This window comes from Balaenoptera musculus, chromosome 4 (genome assembly GCF_009873245.2).
Source record: "Balaenoptera musculus isolate JJ_BM4_2016_0621 chromosome 4, mBalMus1.pri.v3, whole genome shotgun sequence".
NCBI classification, from domain to species: Eukaryota; Metazoa; Chordata; class Mammalia; order Artiodactyla; family Balaenopteridae; genus Balaenoptera; species Balaenoptera musculus.
Genome location: NC_045788.1, coordinates 74,247,860 through 74,268,875, shown reverse-complemented (window position 1 = coordinate 74,268,875; position 21,016 = coordinate 74,247,860). Strand labels below are relative to the sequence as shown.

General features: G+C 43.9%; 1 protein-coding gene across 1 annotated transcript in view; it reads right to left on the bottom strand.

The window, feature by feature from the left end:
* The window catches only part of SLC12A8 (solute carrier family 12 member 8), a 141,032-nt gene that overhangs the window by 109,867 nt on the left and 10,149 nt on the right, over positions 1–21,016 (bottom strand). The window contains exon 3 of the mRNA XM_036851538.1: positions 3,085–3,231. Within this exon, the coding sequence (XP_036707433.1) occupies positions 3,085–3,231 (147 nt within the window). The remainder of the gene's footprint in view (positions 1–3,084; positions 3,232–21,016) is intronic.

Genomic DNA, 21,016 nt, shown 5'->3' with positions numbered 1-21,016 from the left:
CCTCTCTCTTAGGTTGCTGGCCCTGGGGGAAGCCAGCTGCAGTTACTGAGGCAACCCTATGAAGAGGCCCACATGACAAAGCCTGACAGCAACCTCACAAGTGATCCTGGAAACAGACCCTCTGCCAGTGGAGCCTTCAGATGAGAGTGCAGCCCTGACTGACAGCTTGGCTGCAACCCCATGAGAAACCCTGAGCCAGAGGCACCCAGCTAAGTTGCTCCTGGATCCCTGAACCACAGTAATGACAAGACAACACATATTTGTTGCTTTAAGCCGCTAAGTGTTGGGATAATTTGTTGCGCAGCAATAAATAATTAATACAACTTGTACTTCACTTTGGGGATGGGACTGACACTTCTGGATAGCCATTTCTCAAAAAAGTGACTCAGCGAGAGGGTTCAGAGGAGACCCTAAGATTTAAGAATAGAAATAGAGAGAGCTTACCCTTCTCTCCTTCCACTGTTCCATAAGCAGCCCCTGCATGAGGCAGAGCCCAGGGGCCCAGGCTGTCACTGCCAGGCCTTCCTCTGCCACAGCAGTCAGGTTGCTGGGCCTCCCCTGGACACAGGCTGGAGAGGTGCTGGGCAGTGAGGTGGCTCCCAGGAAGGGGAAAAATCAGAGGTTGATCCCAGAAGCCTGAGAATGCCTGCCAGGACAAGGCATCCGAGTGGAGGATTTGTGTTTTTGTAAGTGGGGGCCCCTGGAAGTTTGAGAGGACCATGGGAGGCATCCATACCAGAGAGGTTGCTAACCTTGCTCTAAGCTTTCCACACATTAATAAAGAAAACTTTCAGACCCATCCTGGCTATGGCTAAGGCTGAACCCTGAGCTAAGGGCCTGGGTATGGAGTAGAGCAAGAGCTGAGGAAGGTGTGGCCTCAACCAGGCCTCCTAAGAGGACTAAGAACCCCATACACCCCACTACAGTGAAGCTTTCATCCCCTGGAATTTGCAGATGTGATGGTTAACTTTATGTGCCAACTTGGCTAGATTATGGTGACCAGTTGTTTAGTCAAACACTAGTCTAGGAGTTGCTGTAAATGTATTTTTAAGATGTGATTAACATGTACAATCAGCTGACTTTTTTGTTTTTCTTATCTTCTGGCCACGCCACATGGCATGTGGGATCTTAGTTCCCTGACCAGGGATTGAACCCGTGGCCCCTGCATTGGAAGCGCGAAGTCTTAACCGCTGGCCCGCCAGGAAGTCCCACAATCAGCTGACTTTAAGTAAAGGAAATTACCCTCCATAATGTGGGTGGTTCTCATGCAATCAGTTGAAGGCCTTAAAAGCAAAGACTGAGGTTTCCCAAAGAAGAAGGAATTTGGTCTCCAGACTGCAACACAGTAGTTCTGCCTGAGTTTCTAGGTTTTGGACTCAAAAAGCTGCAACATCTATTCTTACCTGCATCTCACTTATCCTACAGATTTGGGACTTGCCAGCCCCCATAATCGTATGAGCCAATTTCTTACCATAAACACACACCCCTCTCTCTCTCTACCTCCATGAGATGATAGAAAATATATACAGCTGTCCCTAGGTATCCACAGGGGATTAATTCCGGGACTAGTCTCGGATACCAAAATCTGCAGATGCTCAAGTCCCATAGTCAGCTCTTCCTATCTGCAGTTTCCCTTCCACGGATTCAACCAACTGTGGACCGTGTAGTACTGTGTTATTTATTGAAAAAAACCCGAGCATAAGTGGACCGCGCAGTTCAAACCCATGTTGTTCAAGGGTCAACTGTATATTGGTCTCTGCACCTGGTTCCTGGCACAGAGCTCCTGAAACCTTGTCAATTCTTAAGTGATAAGAGCGCTAGAAGCATCTCTTGTTCTAACATTTGTCTTTGACCCCATTCCTGACACGGGGCTCCTAAAACCCTTGTAAATTCCTAAGCGATAAAAACACAAGGAGCATCTTTTGTTCTAACGAGGTGGCTGTCAGTGGGCTCCTGGATGGCTCCTGGATGGGGGCTGGTCACCAGAAAGACCAAGCCGCGATTAGACGCTTCGAGTTTTCACCCCCACCACCCCCAACACACATATACACACTTCTCTAGAGAGGGGAGAGGGGCTAGAAATGGAGTTAACAATTGATCATGTGTGATGAAGCTGCTATAAAAATCCCCAAAGAATGGGGTTTGGAAAGCTTCCAGGTGGGTGAGCATAGCCACACACCAGGAGAGTGATGCACCCCAACTCCACGGGGGCAGAAGCCCCTGCTCTCGGGACCTTTGCAGACCTTGCCCTAGGTATCTCTTCATCGGTCTTTATCATAATCCTTTAATAAGCTAATAAACATAAATAAGTGTTTCCCTGAGTTCTGTGAGCTGCTCTAGCAAATTAATGGAATCTGAGGTGGGGTGGGGTGGGTCGTGGGAATGGGGTGGGTCGTGGGAACCCCAGATGCACAACCTCGGTCAGAAGCATAGGTGACAACCTGGACTTGTGATTGGCAGCTGAAGTGGGTGGGGGCAGCTTTATGGGATGGAGCCCTTAACCTGTGGGATCTGATGCTCTCTCCAGGTAGTGTCAGAATTGAGTTACACTGTAGGACACTCAGCTGGTGCCACAGAATTGCTTGATGTGGGGAAAAATCTGGTGACCAGCAGTGTCAAGTGAAGTGTTCCGTGTGAAAGTAAGGAGAAAGGCATGGAGGAGAACCGTAGGTTTTTACAGTTTCTTCTCCCTCTCCCTCTCCCTCTCTAGGCAGGGCATCAGACGAGTTAAAGAACACCAGGAAAGCTGGAGAGGGTCACAAACTGGAGGCAAACTTGCCATCAGCCTGCTCTCTCTGACCCACCTCTAGTCCCACCCACAATGTGCCCTGACTTCTGTGCTCATATTCCTGTAGGTAAATCCACGGTGAGGCTTCCACAGGAACCTCAGTCTGAGGCCCAGGTTCTCAGGATTCTCATTTAAAAAGCAATACTAGCTACTCCATGTACTTGATCTTGCTCTGTGCTTCCGGAGCATCGGTGCTTCAGGAATCTGTTGACTACACTGTGGAATACCCAAGGGTGACAGAGCTTTCCATGTCCCAGGCCCACAAGAGGCTCCAGGGCCACCAGCTCATCACTCACCACCAGCCAGCCAGTCCTCAAGAAAAGGACAACCCCAAAAATGTTGACCATGCAGGACGTGAACACACCATCCCAGGTCCCGAACAGCACTGGTTCCCATATGAACAGCTGGATCTTCCACCAGGGCTGGGGCTGGGCCAGGGCCTCCTGAAAACAGGGCACACAGGAGTCAGCTCAGCAGCAGTGGGGAGGGCTGGCGCGGGGAGGGGAACGGAGGTGGGTGCTGGGAGAACTCAGCTTTAAAGCTCTCCTGTTGGGCCATGCCCTGCAGGCCTGTGCGCATAGCAACTCCTGTGCCGTGCACAGCGCAGACAAGCTGTTCAGCAAACTCGGTTCCCTTTCCTTCTCGCCACTCGGGAGACTGCATTTCCCAGTCTCTTTACAGGCGGTGTGGCCACGTGACTGAGTTCCGGCCACTGGGATGTGGGTGAGCGCGAGATGCTGGGCTCCAGCTCTGACGTCGGTCAGGAGCTCTGGGTGACGCCATCCTCCCTTTCAGTCTCTCCCTTCCTGGTGGGAAGAGCAGCTTCCAGTGGTTACTAATCTTTGGGGAACCTTCCTTTACTTACCTTTTTCTCCTCTGGCCCTTCTAACACTTCTGTAATGAGTTCTATGTATTAAATTCCCTCTGTTTAAAAAATCTAGGGCAGTTTCTGTGTTCCTGACTGAACACTGGCTGGTACGGTGATCCCTAAGTGCCCTTCCATCCCATACCCCAGGATCCCAAGGCATCATTTGGCAGTTGTCTAGAATCACAGGCTAACAAGTGGTGAAACAGATGCTTTCCTCATTTTTCCAATTCAAAAATAACAAAGGCACTTACAGTACACTCATACAGAAACTCTTTACTAAAAAGACTAAACCTTATGGAAATACTAAAACGATCTTAAACAAAATCAGTAGCCACTCATACGATGAACTGCTCCTGCATAGGTTTAGTAATTAATCTAAATTCAGACATCACTGGAGTCTTCCAATGGCCTCAAACTACTGCAGCAGTGATGAAATGATTCTCACCTCGGGGTGGGGAAGGGAGGCACCCAGCTAAGACCCACTGTGTGCACTAAGCCTAACTGGTGCGTGTATGTGATCTATAACCTCAGGGAGACAGCAGAAAAGTCAAGGGACAGGGGAAATCTAAGGTCCAGAGTCAGGGGCAGGGGCCCTGAACAGCTGAGAACGATGGGTGCGCTCTCGATCTAGGACCAAGGCCAGAGGCCAACTATGCTCAGTCAGAACAAAAGGAGAGGATCCCAGCTTCCCGCCTTGTATCGTACACCTACAGATGAAAAAAAGGGCTTCAAGAAATCATCAGGGCCAGCAACGAAGCCACGCAGGACAGATGGGCCGGGGGACTCCCGACACCAGCTGGAACACCTTTCATCTCTGTATATTTCTGTGCATCTGTCTTTTGCAAACCACTAATGAGGAATCTCCTGAAAGTCAATAAACATGAGAACAGTGATCGTGGCTCAGAGCGAAGACCCTGCCAACCTATGCTTATCTTTGAACGAATGGTACCAAGGGAATCTGTGGTAAGTAAGATTGTTTTCCAGGATCCTAATCTCAAAACTCAGGACCTGGCCCAACTTCCCGTCTCTGCTTGTGTTCGCTTCCTACCATGGCTTGTTACAGGCCTACTATTTATTAGAAACAGTCATAACAATAGCAACTATCAGCAACAAAGAGTAATAATTTAGGGAGTGCTTTCAGCTTCCACATCAATTCCCCCCTTTGGTGCTCAGGTCACCCCGGGAGCGAGGCAGGGAGAGGGCCCCTGTCTACAGCCAGCCGAGGAAAGCGAGCCCTGGAGAAGAGACACAACCAGCCTAGGTCCACAGTTGGGGTTTGAATTCCCCAACCCAGACTGTAAAACCTGCACCACAGGTCACAGGCCCTTTTCTCTCCTAAATTTCAATGTTTCAGGTGCAATTTCTAACATCCTGGATTTCACTTAATTGTGAGTACCTCCGCTTTACCCTTAAAATTCCTGTTGTGATTTTAGAAACTGTATTCCTCTGTCATCACAGCCTTCATATTTCCCCTGTAAAACCTGTTTTGTTTTTTTGTTTATTTACCTAATGGGGGTATGAAAAGCCTTTCACTCCCTGGATCTCACTGGACTAAATCAGCCTTAAATGTGCTTCACAGATGAATGAGGCCGGAAATTTAGGAGACTCTTTACCCTGAGAATAAAGGTGTAAGTGAAGGTATACATGGTTTGAAGGTATACATGTAGTCAAATGGGTTTGGTGCCCAAGTCATGACAGTTTATTTCAGGACATTTAGAGGAGTGCACATACCTTTTCTTACCAAGTGACACAAGAACACAACTAAGTCTTCCCAAAGCCTGCTCATCTGATACTGGCAAGAAGCACCTAAGTTTGACCCAAGGTTGGGGCCCTGATGTTTTGAGAGAGAGAGAGACATAAGCCAGTGAGAGAAAAGGAAGAAGAAACAAAAGCACCAGAAAGGGGAGCTAGGATGAGATGGAGAACCCTAGAATAAAATGCCAAATAGGTACTCGGGAGACCCCAAGGGACAATTTCCAGCCCCCCCCCCCCCCCCGCAGACACGCTGCCGCCAACATCAATACAGGACGCCAGCCCGGGGCCCATGCTTGTCACCTCTCCCTGGCCCACCGCACCCTCCAGCCTCCCCACTTACAGGACGTCCTCAGCCTTCCGCACTGCCCCAGGGTTGGCCTTGTGGAGAGTACCGGCCTGACAGGCAGCTCAAACCAGCTCCCTTGCATAGTAACTACCATCGGGCCGGCCCAATTCTGACACCAGTGCCAGTGGGGGGCGGTCTCTCCTACACAGAGCAATCCTCTGACACCAGTGGGTGTCCCATAGTTCAAGACAACTCCGACACTGCCCGCCCAGAGACGGTGCCATCCTACAGTCAAGGGTTCAGTCCTACCAGACTGCTCCTCAGATGCCAATTTCAAGTCCATGTTGTCACTATGCTTCTGACCCACGGGCTACTGATCAGAGGTTCCCACCACCCCCGTCTTGGGTTCAGTTAATTTGCTAGAGCGGCTCACAGAACTCAGACAAACATTTTACTTACTAGATTACCAGCTTATTATGAAAGGATATGACTCAGAAGCCACCAGATGAGGGGGGCGTTTAGGGAAAGGTTTGAGGTCTATGCCCTCTCCCAGCGCAGCACTCTCCCATCATCTCCATGTGGTCACCAACCCAGAAGCTCTGCAAACCCTCTTTTTGGGGTTTTTCTGGAGGCTTCATCACATAGGCATGACTGATTACATCACTGGTCCTTGGTGACTGATTTAACCTCCAGCTCCTTTCCCCTACCCTGAAAGTTCCAACCCTCCAATCACATGGCTGGTTCCTCTGTAACCAGCCTCCATCCTAGGTGATTCTAAAAGTCACCTCGCTAATATAAACCCAGTGGTGGCTGAAGGCATTTGTTATGAATATCAAGACACCTTATCACTCTTATCACTTAGGAAATTCCAAGGGTTTTAGGAGCTCTGTGCCAAATATCTATTTATTATAAATCACAGTATCACAACTGGCTACTCCCCAACCCTGCTGTCTGTCTGTCCTGCCAGCTCTCTCCGATCCCCTTCAGCTCTTGCTCAGACAGGCTGTGGGCAGAGCCATGTCTGCAGCATAAGCAGACATTCAATAGGAGGACAGAATATCAGCTTCTCCCCCCCACTCAGGGACCGCATGCCAAAGCCCCTCCTTTATGGGAGGGTAAGGAAGCTCATCTCGTCTCAAATATGCCCTCCCACAAAGGCCGTGGCTCACAGACTCTCCCTTTGTGCCTCTCCCTAGTCATTTCTGTTGCCCAGGGATAGGGCGGTGGAATAGCTGGGGTGACAGGGGGTGATAGTTGGGCCAGTTCTGGGCTATCTTGTGCTTGGTACCAACTGTTGATAACTGTCTTAGAACCTCATTGTCTTCAGATTTGGGCCCCAGTCATCAATTCCAAAATAACAAGAGTCTCATTCAACACTCTATGACACAGACATGACAGGTTGCGGGGAAAGGCAGGTGGCAGTAGGATGTGTGCTGTGCCCAGGATGGAGGCTACTGGGAAGCAGGGGTGGACACTAAGAAAGAAGAGACAGAAAAGTGAGGGGCAAAGCAATCCCTCAGAAAGGGGACCACAAACATCCTCAAGGGGCAGGTTCCTCTCTTTCCTGAGGACCCTCAGGTTGTCAGGGACAACTTGGCAGGTTCCAGGGCACAGAGACTTGGAGTCTGGCCGCGGGTGATCGCACCTGTGTGCTGCTCGTTGCTAGGGCTTTCCTTCCCAACCTCCCAGAACAAGGAGCCAGGCCCTCTAAGCCCAGGGCTGCACCCCACACTGGAGACACCACGGCCACCTCGTGGGTGTTTCAGTTCAGAGGTAGAAGTCCTTCTCCTGTGAGAATCCTCACACTTGAGCAGGGCATCTAGAAAGACAGGAAAATCACACCTGAAACGTGTCCAGAGTGGGAAACACGTGACTTCCTGCATCCAGCAAGTGGAGCTGAGTAAGACAGAGCAAAGCTCTGCTACAGCCAATGATGCGAGCTCCCACCCAGGAGCCTCTTGTCTCAAACAGCCACCGCCCTGCCACAGGCCACCCTCCAGGCCTTACTGAACACATCCGAAATGTGAGAAGACACCTATTCTCTCTCCTGGCAGCTGGAGGAAAGGAGACTGGTAAGAAACTCTGCTTCTGCCCACTTGGGTCAGGAGCGGATCAGAGCAAGACACAGCCTGCCCCTTCCTCCCAAAGACTGGCTCTACCTGGAGCACGCACATGTGCGCCAGCAGCTTGCTTTCTGAAAGCTAATTATTTAATTATTACACATCGGAGAATATCCCAAGCTGCTGCTGATCTGTGACGCACTGAGCAGAGTGGGTGCCACATTCCTATCCTCTGGCTCTGAACAGGCACCACAAGCTGCAGCTGGGCAGGGGGGCAGCAGGGTTCCATGGGCCAGCGGCCGCCTGTGGTGCCCGCATCTGATGCAGGTAGCTACATACCCGCCTCAAGGTGGGCTGCGCAGTTTAGATGAGGTGATAATCGTGAAAGTTTTTTTGGTAAGCATGAAGCACATCAGGCAGTTTTAAATGGGGGTGAGGATTTCTTCAGGAAAGTTGGGAGGAAAGGAAAGAAGAGAGGTCTTACTGACTGTGCATCTTCTATCTGCCCTGGTACCTCGTCCTCATGTTTCAGGTGAATCCTTGCTCTACAGCTCAGCCTGAAAGCTGCCTCTCTCCAACCCCTGCCCAGTCCCAGCGCTGGGGCAGCCGGCCCCTTCTGTATTATACTAGGAGTTTGAGAATGGGTGTCCGACGAGCGCTCTGCTACCCTGACTGAAGCTGGTAATGGGAGCTGCTCCGCAGGACCCACATGGAGTGGTCAAAGCCTGATTTCCCTGGATTCGAATCTGGGCAGCACGCTTGGTCAGCACCGATTTAGGCACTCCTAGAAATGTGAGATCTTCGTGGCTGTGCGGATCTCTTCTGCACAGAACAGGTTCAAAAGCCAGTGTCTCCGTAACAGTAGTTCCCGGTGCTTTGATCTGTGGCTCTTCCATCTTGTGCATTCTGATCCCGGTCCAAGGCCGGGAACCTCCCAAGGCACAACCTGGTCAAGCAACCACACAGGCCCAGGAGTGGCAAGACCCGCGGACGCTGTGACAGCGTTGATGTTGGTGGGGCCCCTGCCCGAGCTCTGCCTCTCAGAGCTATACAGCAGCTCATTCCCCACAGAGCGGCCACCTCTGTGCTCAGAATGCAGAACCCAAAGACACAATGCTCTGGGCACCTGACAGCACCCCGCAGATCTAAATTCCCACAGCAGCGATGCCATGGCCACCTAAACAAGAGCTTCCCCTTCCCTTCCCAGCCTCCTTGGCAAAAGGACAGAGCCCTCCTGCGAGACTCAGGCTGCCACTAGACAGTCTACCTCAGTTTAACATCAGGAGGAGAAACACGGACCCTAATGCCCTCCCCCAGTAACAGGCAAACCAGCTAAAAATCAACTGCAAAAGGTTTATTTTTCTAGGTGCTTCAGTGGATCAGACAATACTATACCCATTTAAGAATTCTTATGTACTAAGTACTTTTGACGTTTGGAATCACATCAATGTTTTATATACTCAAAATTAAACAAAATCAAATCAAATCGACAGGATGAGAGAGAAAAATTAAAACAGAATGCAAAGAGAAACAAATTAACCTAACTATAATTCTAATGAATAATATAACCACACCGAAGGTGGAAAAAACTGAGCAGAGTTAACTTTTGAACATAGTACTTTAACTATGTGCTCTCAGTCTAAAGACAAATAACTAACTACAAACTAATACAAATTCTAGACAGAAAGTTTGTTTTTTTCAGGCGTAGGAGTTACCACTCCTGAATCTACTTTCCATGAATTGTAGGACTGAGCAAATAAGTAAATATACCGACTGGGAGTCAAGTTTCTCACTGTTGGAGAAGGCAGTTAAAACTAAGAAAAGAGGAAAGAAGGATGAACCCTGGCGTGATAAATTAGAATTAGAGGTATCAGTTTGAATTTATAGTTTTTAATATATAAAGATATAAATAGGACCGGTAGGGGCAAGATGGCGGAAGAGTAAGACGCGGAGATCACCTTCCTTCCCACAGATACAGTAGAAATACATCTACACGTGGAACTGCTCCTACAGAACACCCACTGAACGCTGGCAGAAGACGTCAGACCTCCCAAAAGGCAAGAAATCCCCACGTACTTGGGTAGGGTAAAAGAAAAAAGAAATAACAGAGACAAAAGAATAGGGACGGGACCTGCACCAGTGGGAGGGAGCCGTGAAGGAGGAAAGGTTTCCAGGCACTAGGAAGCCCCTTTGCGGGCAGAGACTGCGGGTGGCAGAGGGGGGAAGCTTCGGAGCCGCGGAGGAGAGCGCAGCCACAGGGGTGCGGAGGGCAAAGCGGAGAGACTCCCGCACAGAGGCTCGGCGCCAACCAGCACTCACCAGCCCGAGAGGCTTGTCTGCTCACCCGCCGGGGCGGGCGGGGGCTGGGAGCTGAGGCTTGGGCTTTGGTGCTAGCCGGGAGGGAGTCCGGGAAAAAGTCTGCAGCTGCCGAAGAGGCAAGAGACTTTTTCTTGCCTCTTTGTTTCGCGGCGCGCAAGGAGAGGGGATTCAGAGCGCTGCCTAAACAAAATCCAGGGACGGGTGCGAGCCGCAGCTATCAGCGCGGATCCCACAGCAACAGGGGTGCAGAGGGAAAAACGGAGAGATTCCCGCACAGAGGCTCAGCGCCGAGCAGCGCTCACCAGCCCGAGAGGCTTGTCTGCTCACCCGCTGGGGCAGGCGGGGCTGGGAGCTGAGGCGCGGGCTTCGGTCGGATCGCAGGGAGAGGACTGGGGTTGGCGGCGTGAACACAGCCTGAAGGGGTTGGCGTGCCGCGGCGAGCCGGGAGGGAGCCGGAGAGGAGGTCTGCAGCCGCCGAAGAGGCAAGAGACTTTTTCTTGCCTCTTTGTTTTGCGGCGCGCAAGGAGAGGGGATTCAGAGCGCCGCCTAGACGAACTCCAGAGGCGGGCGCGAGCCGCGGCTAACAGCGCAGACCCCAGAGACGGGCGCGAGCCGCGGCCATCAGCGCGGACCCCAGAGACTAGTAGGAGACGCTAAGGCTGCTGCTGTCGCCACCAAGAGGCCTGTGTGCGAGCACAGGTCACTCTCCACACCGCCCCTCCCGGGAACCTGTGCAGCTCGCCGCTGCCGGGCTCCCGTGATCCGGGGACAACTTCCCCGGGAGAACGCACGGCGTGCCTCAGGCTGCTGTAACGTCACGACGACTCTGACGCCGCAGGCTCGCCCCGCCTCCTCCGTATCGCTCCCTCCCCCGGCCTGAGTGAGCCAGAGCCCCCGAAGCAGCTGCTCTTTTAACCCCGTTCTGTCTGGGTGGGGAACGGATGCCCTCAGGCGACGTACATGCAGAGGCGGGTCCAAATCCAAAGCTGAACGCTGGGAGCTGTACGAACAAAGAAGAGAAAGGGATATCTCTCCAGCAGCCTCAGAAGCAGCGGATTAAAGCTCCACAAAACAACTTGATGTGCCTGCATCTGTTGAATACCTGAATAGACAACGAATCATCCCAAATTCAAAAGGTGACTTTAGGAGCAGGATATATTAATTTCCCTTTTCCTTTTTTTGTGAGTGTATATGTGTATGCTTCTGGGTGAGATTTTGTCTGTATAGCTTTTCTTTCACCATCAGTCCTAGGGTTAGGTCCGTCCTTTTTTTTTTTTTTTTTTTACTTAAAAAAATTTTTTTTCCTAATATATGTTTTCTTAATAATTTTTCCGTATTTTCTATTGTTAGAAATTAAAAAATTTTTTAATAAGTTTTTTCATATTTTTTATTTTAAAAAATTAAAATTTTTTTTCTTAATAAATTTTTTTCTTAAAAATTTTTTTCTTATTTTTTACTATAAAAAATTAATAAATCTATTTTTAAAAAAAAAATTTTTTTCTGAATACATTTACTTTTAATAATTTTTTTTTCTTATTTTGTATTATAATAGCTTATTTTATTTTATTTTATCCTCTTCTTTTCTTTCTATTTTTTTCTCCCTTATATTCTGAGCTGTGTGGATGAAAGGCTCTTGGTGCTCCAGCCAGGCATCAGGGCTGTGTCTCTGAGGTGGGAGAGCCAACTTCAGGACACTGGTCCACAAGAGACCTACCAGCTCCACGTAATACCAAACGGCAAAAATCTCTCAGAGATCTCCATCTCACATCAAGACCCAGCTTCACTCAACGACCAGCAAGCTACAGGGCTGGACACCCTATGCCAAACAACTAGCAAGACAGGAACACAGCCCCATCCATTAGCAGGGAGGCTGCCTAAAATCATAAGGCCACAGACACCCCAAAACACACCACCAGACGTGGACGTGCCCACCAGAAAGACAAGATTCAACCTCATCCACCAGAACACAGGCACTAGTCCCCTCCACCAGGAAGCCTACACAGCCCACTGAACCAACCTTACCCACTGGGGACAGATACCAAAAACAACGGGAACTACGAACCTGCAGCCTGTGAAAAGGAGACCCCAAACACAGTAAGATAAGCAAAATGAGACGACAGAAAAACACACAGCAGATGAAGGAGCAGGGTCAAAACACACCAGACCTAACAAATGAAGAGGAAATAGGTAGTCTACCTGAAAAAGAATTCAGAATAATGATAGTAAGGATGATCCAAAATCTTGGAAATAGAATAGACAAAATGCAAGAAACATTTAACAAGGACGTAGAAGAACTAAAGAGGAACCAAGCAACGATGAAAAACACAATAAATGAAATTAAAAATACTCTAGATGGGATCAATAGCAGAATAACTGAGGCAGAAGAAAGGATAAGTGACCTGGAAGATAAAATGGTGGAAATAACTACTGCAGAGCAGGATAAGAAAAAGGAATGAAAAGAACTGAGGACAGTCTCAGAGACCTCTGGGACACATTAAACGCACCAACATTCGAATTATAGGGGTCCCAGAAGAAGAAGAGAAAAAGAAGGGACTGAGAAAATATTTGAAGAGATTATAGTTGAAAACTTCCCTAATATGGGAAAGGAAATAGTTAATCAAGTCCAGGAAGCACAGAGAGTCCCATAAAGAATAAACCCAGGAGAAACACGCCAAGACACATATTAATCAAACTGTCAAAAATTAAATATAAAGAAAACATATTAAAAGCAGCAAGGGAAAAACAACAAATAACACACAAGGGAATCCCCATAAGGTTAACATCTGATCTTTCAGCAGAAACTCTGCAAGCCAGAAGGGAGTGGCAGGATATACTTAAAGTGATGAAGGAGAAAAACCTACAACCAAGATTACTCTACCCAGCAAGGATCTCATTCAGATGTGATGGAGAAATTAAAACCTTTACAGACAAGCAAAAGCTGAGAGAGTTCAGCACCACCAAACCAGCTTTACAACAAATGCTAAAGGAACTTCTCTAGGCAAGAAACACAAGAGAAGGAAAACACCTACAATAACAAACCCAAAACATTTAAGAAAATGGGAATAGGAACATACATATCGATAATTACCTTGAATGTAAATGGATTAAATGCTCCCACCAAAAGACACAGACTGGCTGAATGGATACAAAAACAAGACCCATATATATGCTGTCTACAAGAGACCCACTTCAGACCTAGAGACACATACAGACTGAAAGGAGGGGATGGAAAAAGATATTCCATGCAAATGGAAATCAAAAGAAAGCTGGAGTAGCAATTCTCATATCAGACAAAATAGACTTTAAAATAAAGAATATTATAAGAGACAAAGAAGGACACTATATAATGATCAAGGGATCGATCCAAGAGGAAGGTATAACAATTGTAAATATTTATGCACCCAACATAGGAGCACCTCAATACATAAGGCAAATACTAACAGCCATAAAAGGGGAAATTGACAGCAACACAATCATAGTAGGGGACTTTAACACCCCACTTTCACCAATGGACAGATCATCCAAAATGAAAATAAATAAGGAAACACAAGCTTTAAATGATACATAAACAAGATGGACTTAATTGATATTTATAGGACATTCCACCCAAAAACAACAGAATACACATTTTTCTCAAGTGCGCATGGAACATTCTCCAGGATAGATCATATCTTGGGTCACAAATCAAGCCTTGGTAAATTTAAGAAAATTGAAATCGTATCAAGTATCTTTTCCGACCACAACGCTATGAGACTAGAAATCAATTACAGGAAAAGATCTGTAAAAAATACAAACACATGGAGGCTACACAATACACTACTTAATAACGAAGTGATCACTGAAGAAATCAAAGGGGAAATCAAAAAATACCTAGAAACAAATGACAATGGAGATACGACGACCCAAAACCTATGGGACGCAGCAAAAGCAGTGCTAAGAGGGAAGTTTATAGCAATACAAGCCTACCTCAAGAAACAGGAAACATCTCGATAAACAACCTAACCTTACACCTAAAGCAATTAGAGAAAGAAGAACAAAAAACCCCAAGCTGGCAGAAGGAAAGAAATCATAAAGATCAGGTCAGAAATAAATGAAAAAGAAATGAAGGAAACAATAGCAAAAATCAATGAACTAAAAGCTGGTTCTTTGAGAAGATAAACAAAATTGATAACCATTAGCCAGACTCATCAAGAGAAAAGGGAGAAGACTCAAATCAATAGAATTAGAAATGAAAAAGGAGAAGTAACCACTGACACTGCAGAAATACAAAGATCATGAGAGATTACTACAAGCAACTCTACGCCAATAAAATGGACAACCTGGAAGAAATGGACAGATTCTTAGAAATGCACAAACTGCCGAGACTGAACCAGGAAGAAATAGAAAATATGAACAGACCAATCACAAGCACTGAAATTGAAACTGTGATTAAAAACCTTCCAACAAACAAAAGCCCAGGACCAGATGGCTTCACAGGTGAATTCTATCAAACATTTAGAGAAGAGCTAACACCTATCCTTCTCAAACTCTTCCAAAATATTGCAGAGGGAGGAACACTCCCAAACTCATTCTACAGGCCACCATCACCCTGATACCAAAACCAGACAAAGATGTCACAAAGAAAGAAAACTACAGGCCAATATCACTGATGAACATAGATGCAAAAATCCTCAACAAAATACTCGCAAACAGAATCCAACAGCACATTAAAAGGATCATACACCATGATCAAGTGGGGTTTATCCCAGGAATGCAAGGATTCTTCAATATACGTAAATCAATCAATGTGATTCACCATATTAACAAATTGAAGGAGAAAAACCATATGATCATCTCAATAGATGCAGAGAAAGCTTTCGACAAAATTCAACACCCATTTATGATAAAAGCCCTGCAGAAAGTAGGCATAGAGGGAACTTTCCTCAACATAATAAAGGCCATATATGACAAACCCACAGCCACACCATTGTCCTCAATGGTGAAAAAACTGAAACCATTTCCTCTAAGATGAGGAACAAGACAAGGTTGCCCACTCTCACCACTATTATTCAACATAGTTTTGGAAGTGTTAGCCACAGCAATCAGACAAGAAAAAGAAATAAAAGGAATCTAAATCGGAAAAGAAGAAGTAAAGCTGTCACTGTTTGCAGATGACATGATACTAAACATAGAATCCTAAAGATGCTACCAGAAAACTCCTAGAGCTAATCAATGAATTTGGTAAAGTAGCGGGATACAAAATTAATGCACAGAAATCTCTTGCATTTCTATAGACTAATGATGAAAAATCTGAAAGTGAAATTAAGAAAACACTCCCGTTTACCATTGCAACAAAAAGAATAAAATATCTGGGATAAACCTACCTAAGGAGACAAAAGACCTGTATGCAGAAAATTATAAGACACTGATGAAAGAAATTAAAGATGATACAAATAGATGGAAAGATATACCATGTTCCTGGATTGGAAGAATCAACATTGTGAAAATGACTCTACTACCCAAAGCAATCTACAGATTCAATGCAATCCCTATCAAACTACCACTGGCATTTTTCACAGAACTAGAACAAAAAATTTCACAATTTGTATGGAAACACAAAAGACCCCGAATAGCCAAAGCAATCTTGAGAACGAAAAATGGAGCTGGGGGAATCAGGCTCCCTGACTTCAGACTATATTACAAAGCTACAGTAATCAGACAGTTTGGTACTGGCACAAAAACAGAAATATAGATCAATGGAACAGGATAGAAAGCCCAGAGATAAACCCACGCACATATGGTCACCTTATCTTTGATAAAGGAGGCAAGCATATACAGTGGAGAAAAGACAGCCTCTTCAATAAGTGGTGCTGGGAAAATTGGACAGATACATGTAAAAGTATGAAATTAGAACACTCCCTGACACCATGCACAAAAATAAACTCAAAATGGATTAAAGACCTAAGTGTAAGACCAGACACTATTAAACTCTTAGAGGAAAACATAGGCAGAACACTCTATGACATACATCACAGCAAGATTCTTTTTGACCCAGCTCCCAGAGAATGGAAATAAGAACACAAATAAACAAATGGGACCTAATGAAACTTAAAAGCTTTTGCACAGCAAAGGAAACCATAAACAAGACCAAAAGACAACCATCAGAATGGGAGAAAATATTTGCAAATGAAGCAACTGACAAAGGGTTAATCTCCAAGATTTACAAGCAGCTCATGCAGCTCAATAACAAAAAAATGAACAACCCAATCCAAAAATGGGCAGAAGACCTAAATAGACATTTCTCCAAAGAAGATATACAGATTGCCAACAGACACATGAAAGAATGCTCAACATCATTAATCATTAGAGAAATGCAAATCAAAACTACAATGAGATATCATCTCACACCGGTCAGAATGGCCATCATCAAAAAATCTAGAAACAATAAATGCTGGAGAGGGTGTGGAGGAAAGGGAACTCTCTTGCACTGTTGGTGGGAATGTAAATTGATACAGCCACTATGGAGAACAGTATGGAGGTTCCTTAAAAAACTACAAATAGAACTACCATACAATCCAGCAATCCCACTACTGGGCATATACCCTGAGAAAACCATAGTTCAAAAAGAGTCATGTACCAAAATGTTCATTGCAGCTCTATTTACAATAGCCAGGACATGGAAGCAACCTAAATGTCCATCGACAAATGAATGGATAAAGAAGATGTGGCACATATATACAATGGAATATTACTCAGCCATAAAAAGAAATGAAATGGAGGTATTTGTAATGAGGTGGATGGAGTTAGAGTCTGTCATACAGAGTGAAGTAAGTCAGAAAGAGAAAAACAAATACAGTATGCTAACACATATATATGGAATCTAAGGGAAAAAAAAAGCCATGAAGAACCTAGTGGCAAGACGGGAATAAAGACACAGACCTACTAGAGAATGGACTTGAGGATATGGGGAGGGGTGGGGTGAGATGTGACAGGGTGAGAGAGTGTCATGGACATATATACACTACCAAATGTAAAATAGATAGCTAGTGGGAAGCAGCCGCATAGCACAGGGAGATCAGCTCGGTGCTTTGTGACCACCTAGAGGGGTGGGATGGGGAGGGTGGGAGGGAGGGAGATGCAAGAGGGAAGAGATATGGGAACATATTTGTATATGTATAACTGATTAACTTTGTTATAAAGCAGAAGCTAACACACTATTGTAAGGCAATTATACTTCAATAAAGATGTTTAAAAAAAAAAAAAAAAAGATATAAATATATATAGACATATCTATACATATCTATATATCTATATCTATATACATGTGTGTATATATATATATATGTATGTATATATATATCTGTCTACTTAAAGGGTCTGTAAGTCAAGACACCCCAGTAGCAATGAACATACCTAGCACCCAGATCTTGGTCTCTAAATACCATTTCTCACTTTAAGGAGCCAGAGCTCTTTGGAGAAATAGCTGATTCAGGGCTGGGGCAGAAAAAGTACAAAATGAGCCTACAATATTTTGTGCCAGAAAGTAAGGAAGGGCTCCTAAAAATGATGAGGATGTGTCATAAGAACACAGAAGCCAGCTTGAAGGCTGGCCAAATCTGGAACAATTTGAGCATCAAAATCAATAATAATAGCAATAGAATACACATGGAAAAAATAAGAATCTGAGTCCATACAGATATAACCAAATGAATAAATTAAAGTAAGAGGAAGGAGGGAAAATTCTTCTTTATAGAAGACCAAGTAATATATGTAGAAGAAATGAGGATGTTAGAAAATCACCATTCTGCAACCATCACAGTAATAACTGAGTCTGCCAAGACTCATCAATGTATGCTAAAGCTAATGGGTAGAAAATTGATGAGGAACTGGATATTTCCATAGTCTCAAAGTATCCCCAACAAATTATTTATTAGTTACAAAGGGAAAATTAGTAACTTTAGAGTGGATTAACCTAGTGGGCACCACCTTAAATAAGTAACCAAAGTTAACATTACCAATAATGGGACAAGTGGAAACCCTGTACCTCCCTCCTGATATGACGCCTGGAAAAGAACACAATATCATTCTATGGGTTCCTGCCAAAAATGCAAAACCTGAATCTAATCGTGAGAGTTCATGTCCCAAACTGAGAAATATTCTACAAAAAAAACCAGCCTGTGTTTTGCAAAAAAATGTCAAGATCACGAAAGACAAAGAAAGGCTAAGGAACCATTCCAGATTAAATGAGACTAGAGAGGCGTGATGACTAAATGCACTGCGTGATGCTGGACTGGCTCCCGGTCCGGGAGAAAAAGCTACAGGATATTAGTGAGATAACTGGCCAAAGTGGATGTGAAACTGTGGATTAGATAATAGGATTTATCAATGTTAAATGTCTTGATCTTTTTTTTTTCTTTTAATATTCCATAGTCCAGCCATCCAGGCATGGACTATGGTTATTTTATTTTATTTTATTTTATTTTATTTTATTTTATTTTATTTTATTTGACCACACCAAGCGGCTTGTGGGATCTTAGTTCCCCGACAAGGGGTCAAACCCAGGCCCTTGACCATGAAAGTGTGGAGTCCTACCCACTGGACCAGGGAATTTCCTAAGTGTCTTGATCTTGATAAATATAATGTGGTTAGGTAAAAGAAAAGTCCTATTCTCAGGAAATAGACAATGAAGTATTTATGGATAAGAGGACATGATGTCTACAAATTAGTTCCAAATGGTTCAGGAAAAATATATATATAATCAAATATAATAGGTATTAAAATATATATTATATATATGGAATAGAAATATATGTATATATAGAGAGAGAGCACACAAATAATAAAGCAAAAGGACAAAATGTTAATAACTGGTAAATCTGAGTCAAGAGTATACGGTGGTTGTTTGTACTGCTGCGACTTTCTATAAGTGTGAAATGTTATCAAAATTTCAATAGTTTAAAAATAAATAAATAGGAAAAGCAATTTTTATTTTTTAAAAGAAGCCCAGACATATTTAAAGAACAGCTTGTTCACTCTTGTACCTCTAGTGCCTAACATGGAACAGGTACTTACTAAATGTGTTAGTTAAATGAATGAATGAATGAATACAATGTGCTTTAGAGAGTGACATTAGACACCTCTTTTAAGGAAGCAGAATACGCACTTTTCTACCTTCCAAATTACCATGACAATGACAGAAAAGATGTGTTGTTTATTTTTAAAGTATGAAACTATAGTTATAACTAGAAAGGGAAAAAACCAAGTGCTACTAGCAGATCAGATATTTGGAGAGATTCCTGCAGATGGGCTTGGAGGGGCAAAAAAAGAGCAAGTGATAGAGCAGCCCAGGGCAGCCAAGAGAAGAGCTGTCTTCCAAGGCACTTGAGAAGTTCCAAGTTCAGAGCCAGCGAATGCTAGGAGAAGACATAGACCACAGCAATCATTGGGCATAACATTATCTTGGAGGCTTTATCGTGTAGATGGAAGTAACATATATAGCATAAAAGACTGGAGGGCAGGGTTGGTAAACGCGCCTATGTGATTGTCAAGTTCCTACATTTTACGTTGAAGTGGTACAATATTAACTCTAAACAAACTGAAAATTTTTAAATGTATATTTAATCTCTAGAGCAGCCATTCTCAAACTTTTTGATCTCCAGACCCCTTTACCTTCTTAAAAATTACTGAGGATCCCAAAGAGCTTTTGTTTATGCGTGCTACAATTATCAGTATTCACATATTAGAAACTTAAAGGGAGATATTTTCAAATACTTATTAATCATTTAAACATAATAATAATAAACCCATTATCTGTTAAAATAAGTAACATGTTTGCATGAAAAATAACTACTTTCCCAAACAAAAACATTCAGTGAAAAGAGATGCCTTGTTATACATTTTGCAAATCATTTTAATGTCTGGCTTGATAGAATACAGCTGGATTCCCATATCTACTTCTGCATCCAATCTGTTGTAAAATGTTGTTTTTTAAATACATGAAAACAATTTGGCCTTCCATACTTCTATAGTTAGAAAAGGAAAGAGTAATTTACTACCACTATTCCATATATGAAAAAAATTCCTGTCACCCAAAAGATAAGAGAATTACACTCAAAAAAAGGTGACATGGGATATAAGAAACAGCAGTAGCTGCATATGAACCAGAAGAATTAAAGGGAACTTGAAAAAAATTAAGACTCTATAGCTCAGAAGCAGCAAAGCCTTAACAACTTATGCTTGTGTTTTCTTCTCCATGAGTCTAATAACATCACTTGGTTATTCAGTTAAACACACACATATACATCTTACTATTGTAAATTTATAGTACTATTTATAGGTGTAAAATTTTTATAACCAACTATAACAAACATGGAAATACTCACAATTACAGAAAAATATATAAATTTTATAAACCTTTACAATGTAAAAATAATAATGCAACTAACAAAAAATTCGAAATGAAATGAGAGAAATGGAAGGAAGAGTAAATGTGCCAATGTCCTCTTTTTTCATATCAGGAAGCAATAAGTAAACTGATAATAAACTGATAACTTAGTCTAGAAATTGAGGTATAAATAAATTATTTAAAGTTATAATGATAACCACTAGGGAAAATGAAAACCAGAAACCAGAAACCATTAGTGACTGTCTCTGGGGAATGGTGGTGAAGGAAGAGAGGAAGAAGGCTTTTAATTTTATATAATTCTCTCGTTTAAAACAAAATTTTTACTGCAGGCATGTAGTACTTCTATGATAAAAATGGTAACATCTTTATTTGAAGAAAAATTTACCACTTTATTAGAAGTATTTGAAAAATAAAATGCTGACCTCAAGTTAGTAATTTATTTATAACTTAACTTCATTTTATGCAGTGAATGGATTCACCAAAAGATGCCTGTGATTTGAATCACATTTTAAATGTACTGGAAATATAGTCTACTTAAAAATAGTGAAGTCTTTGG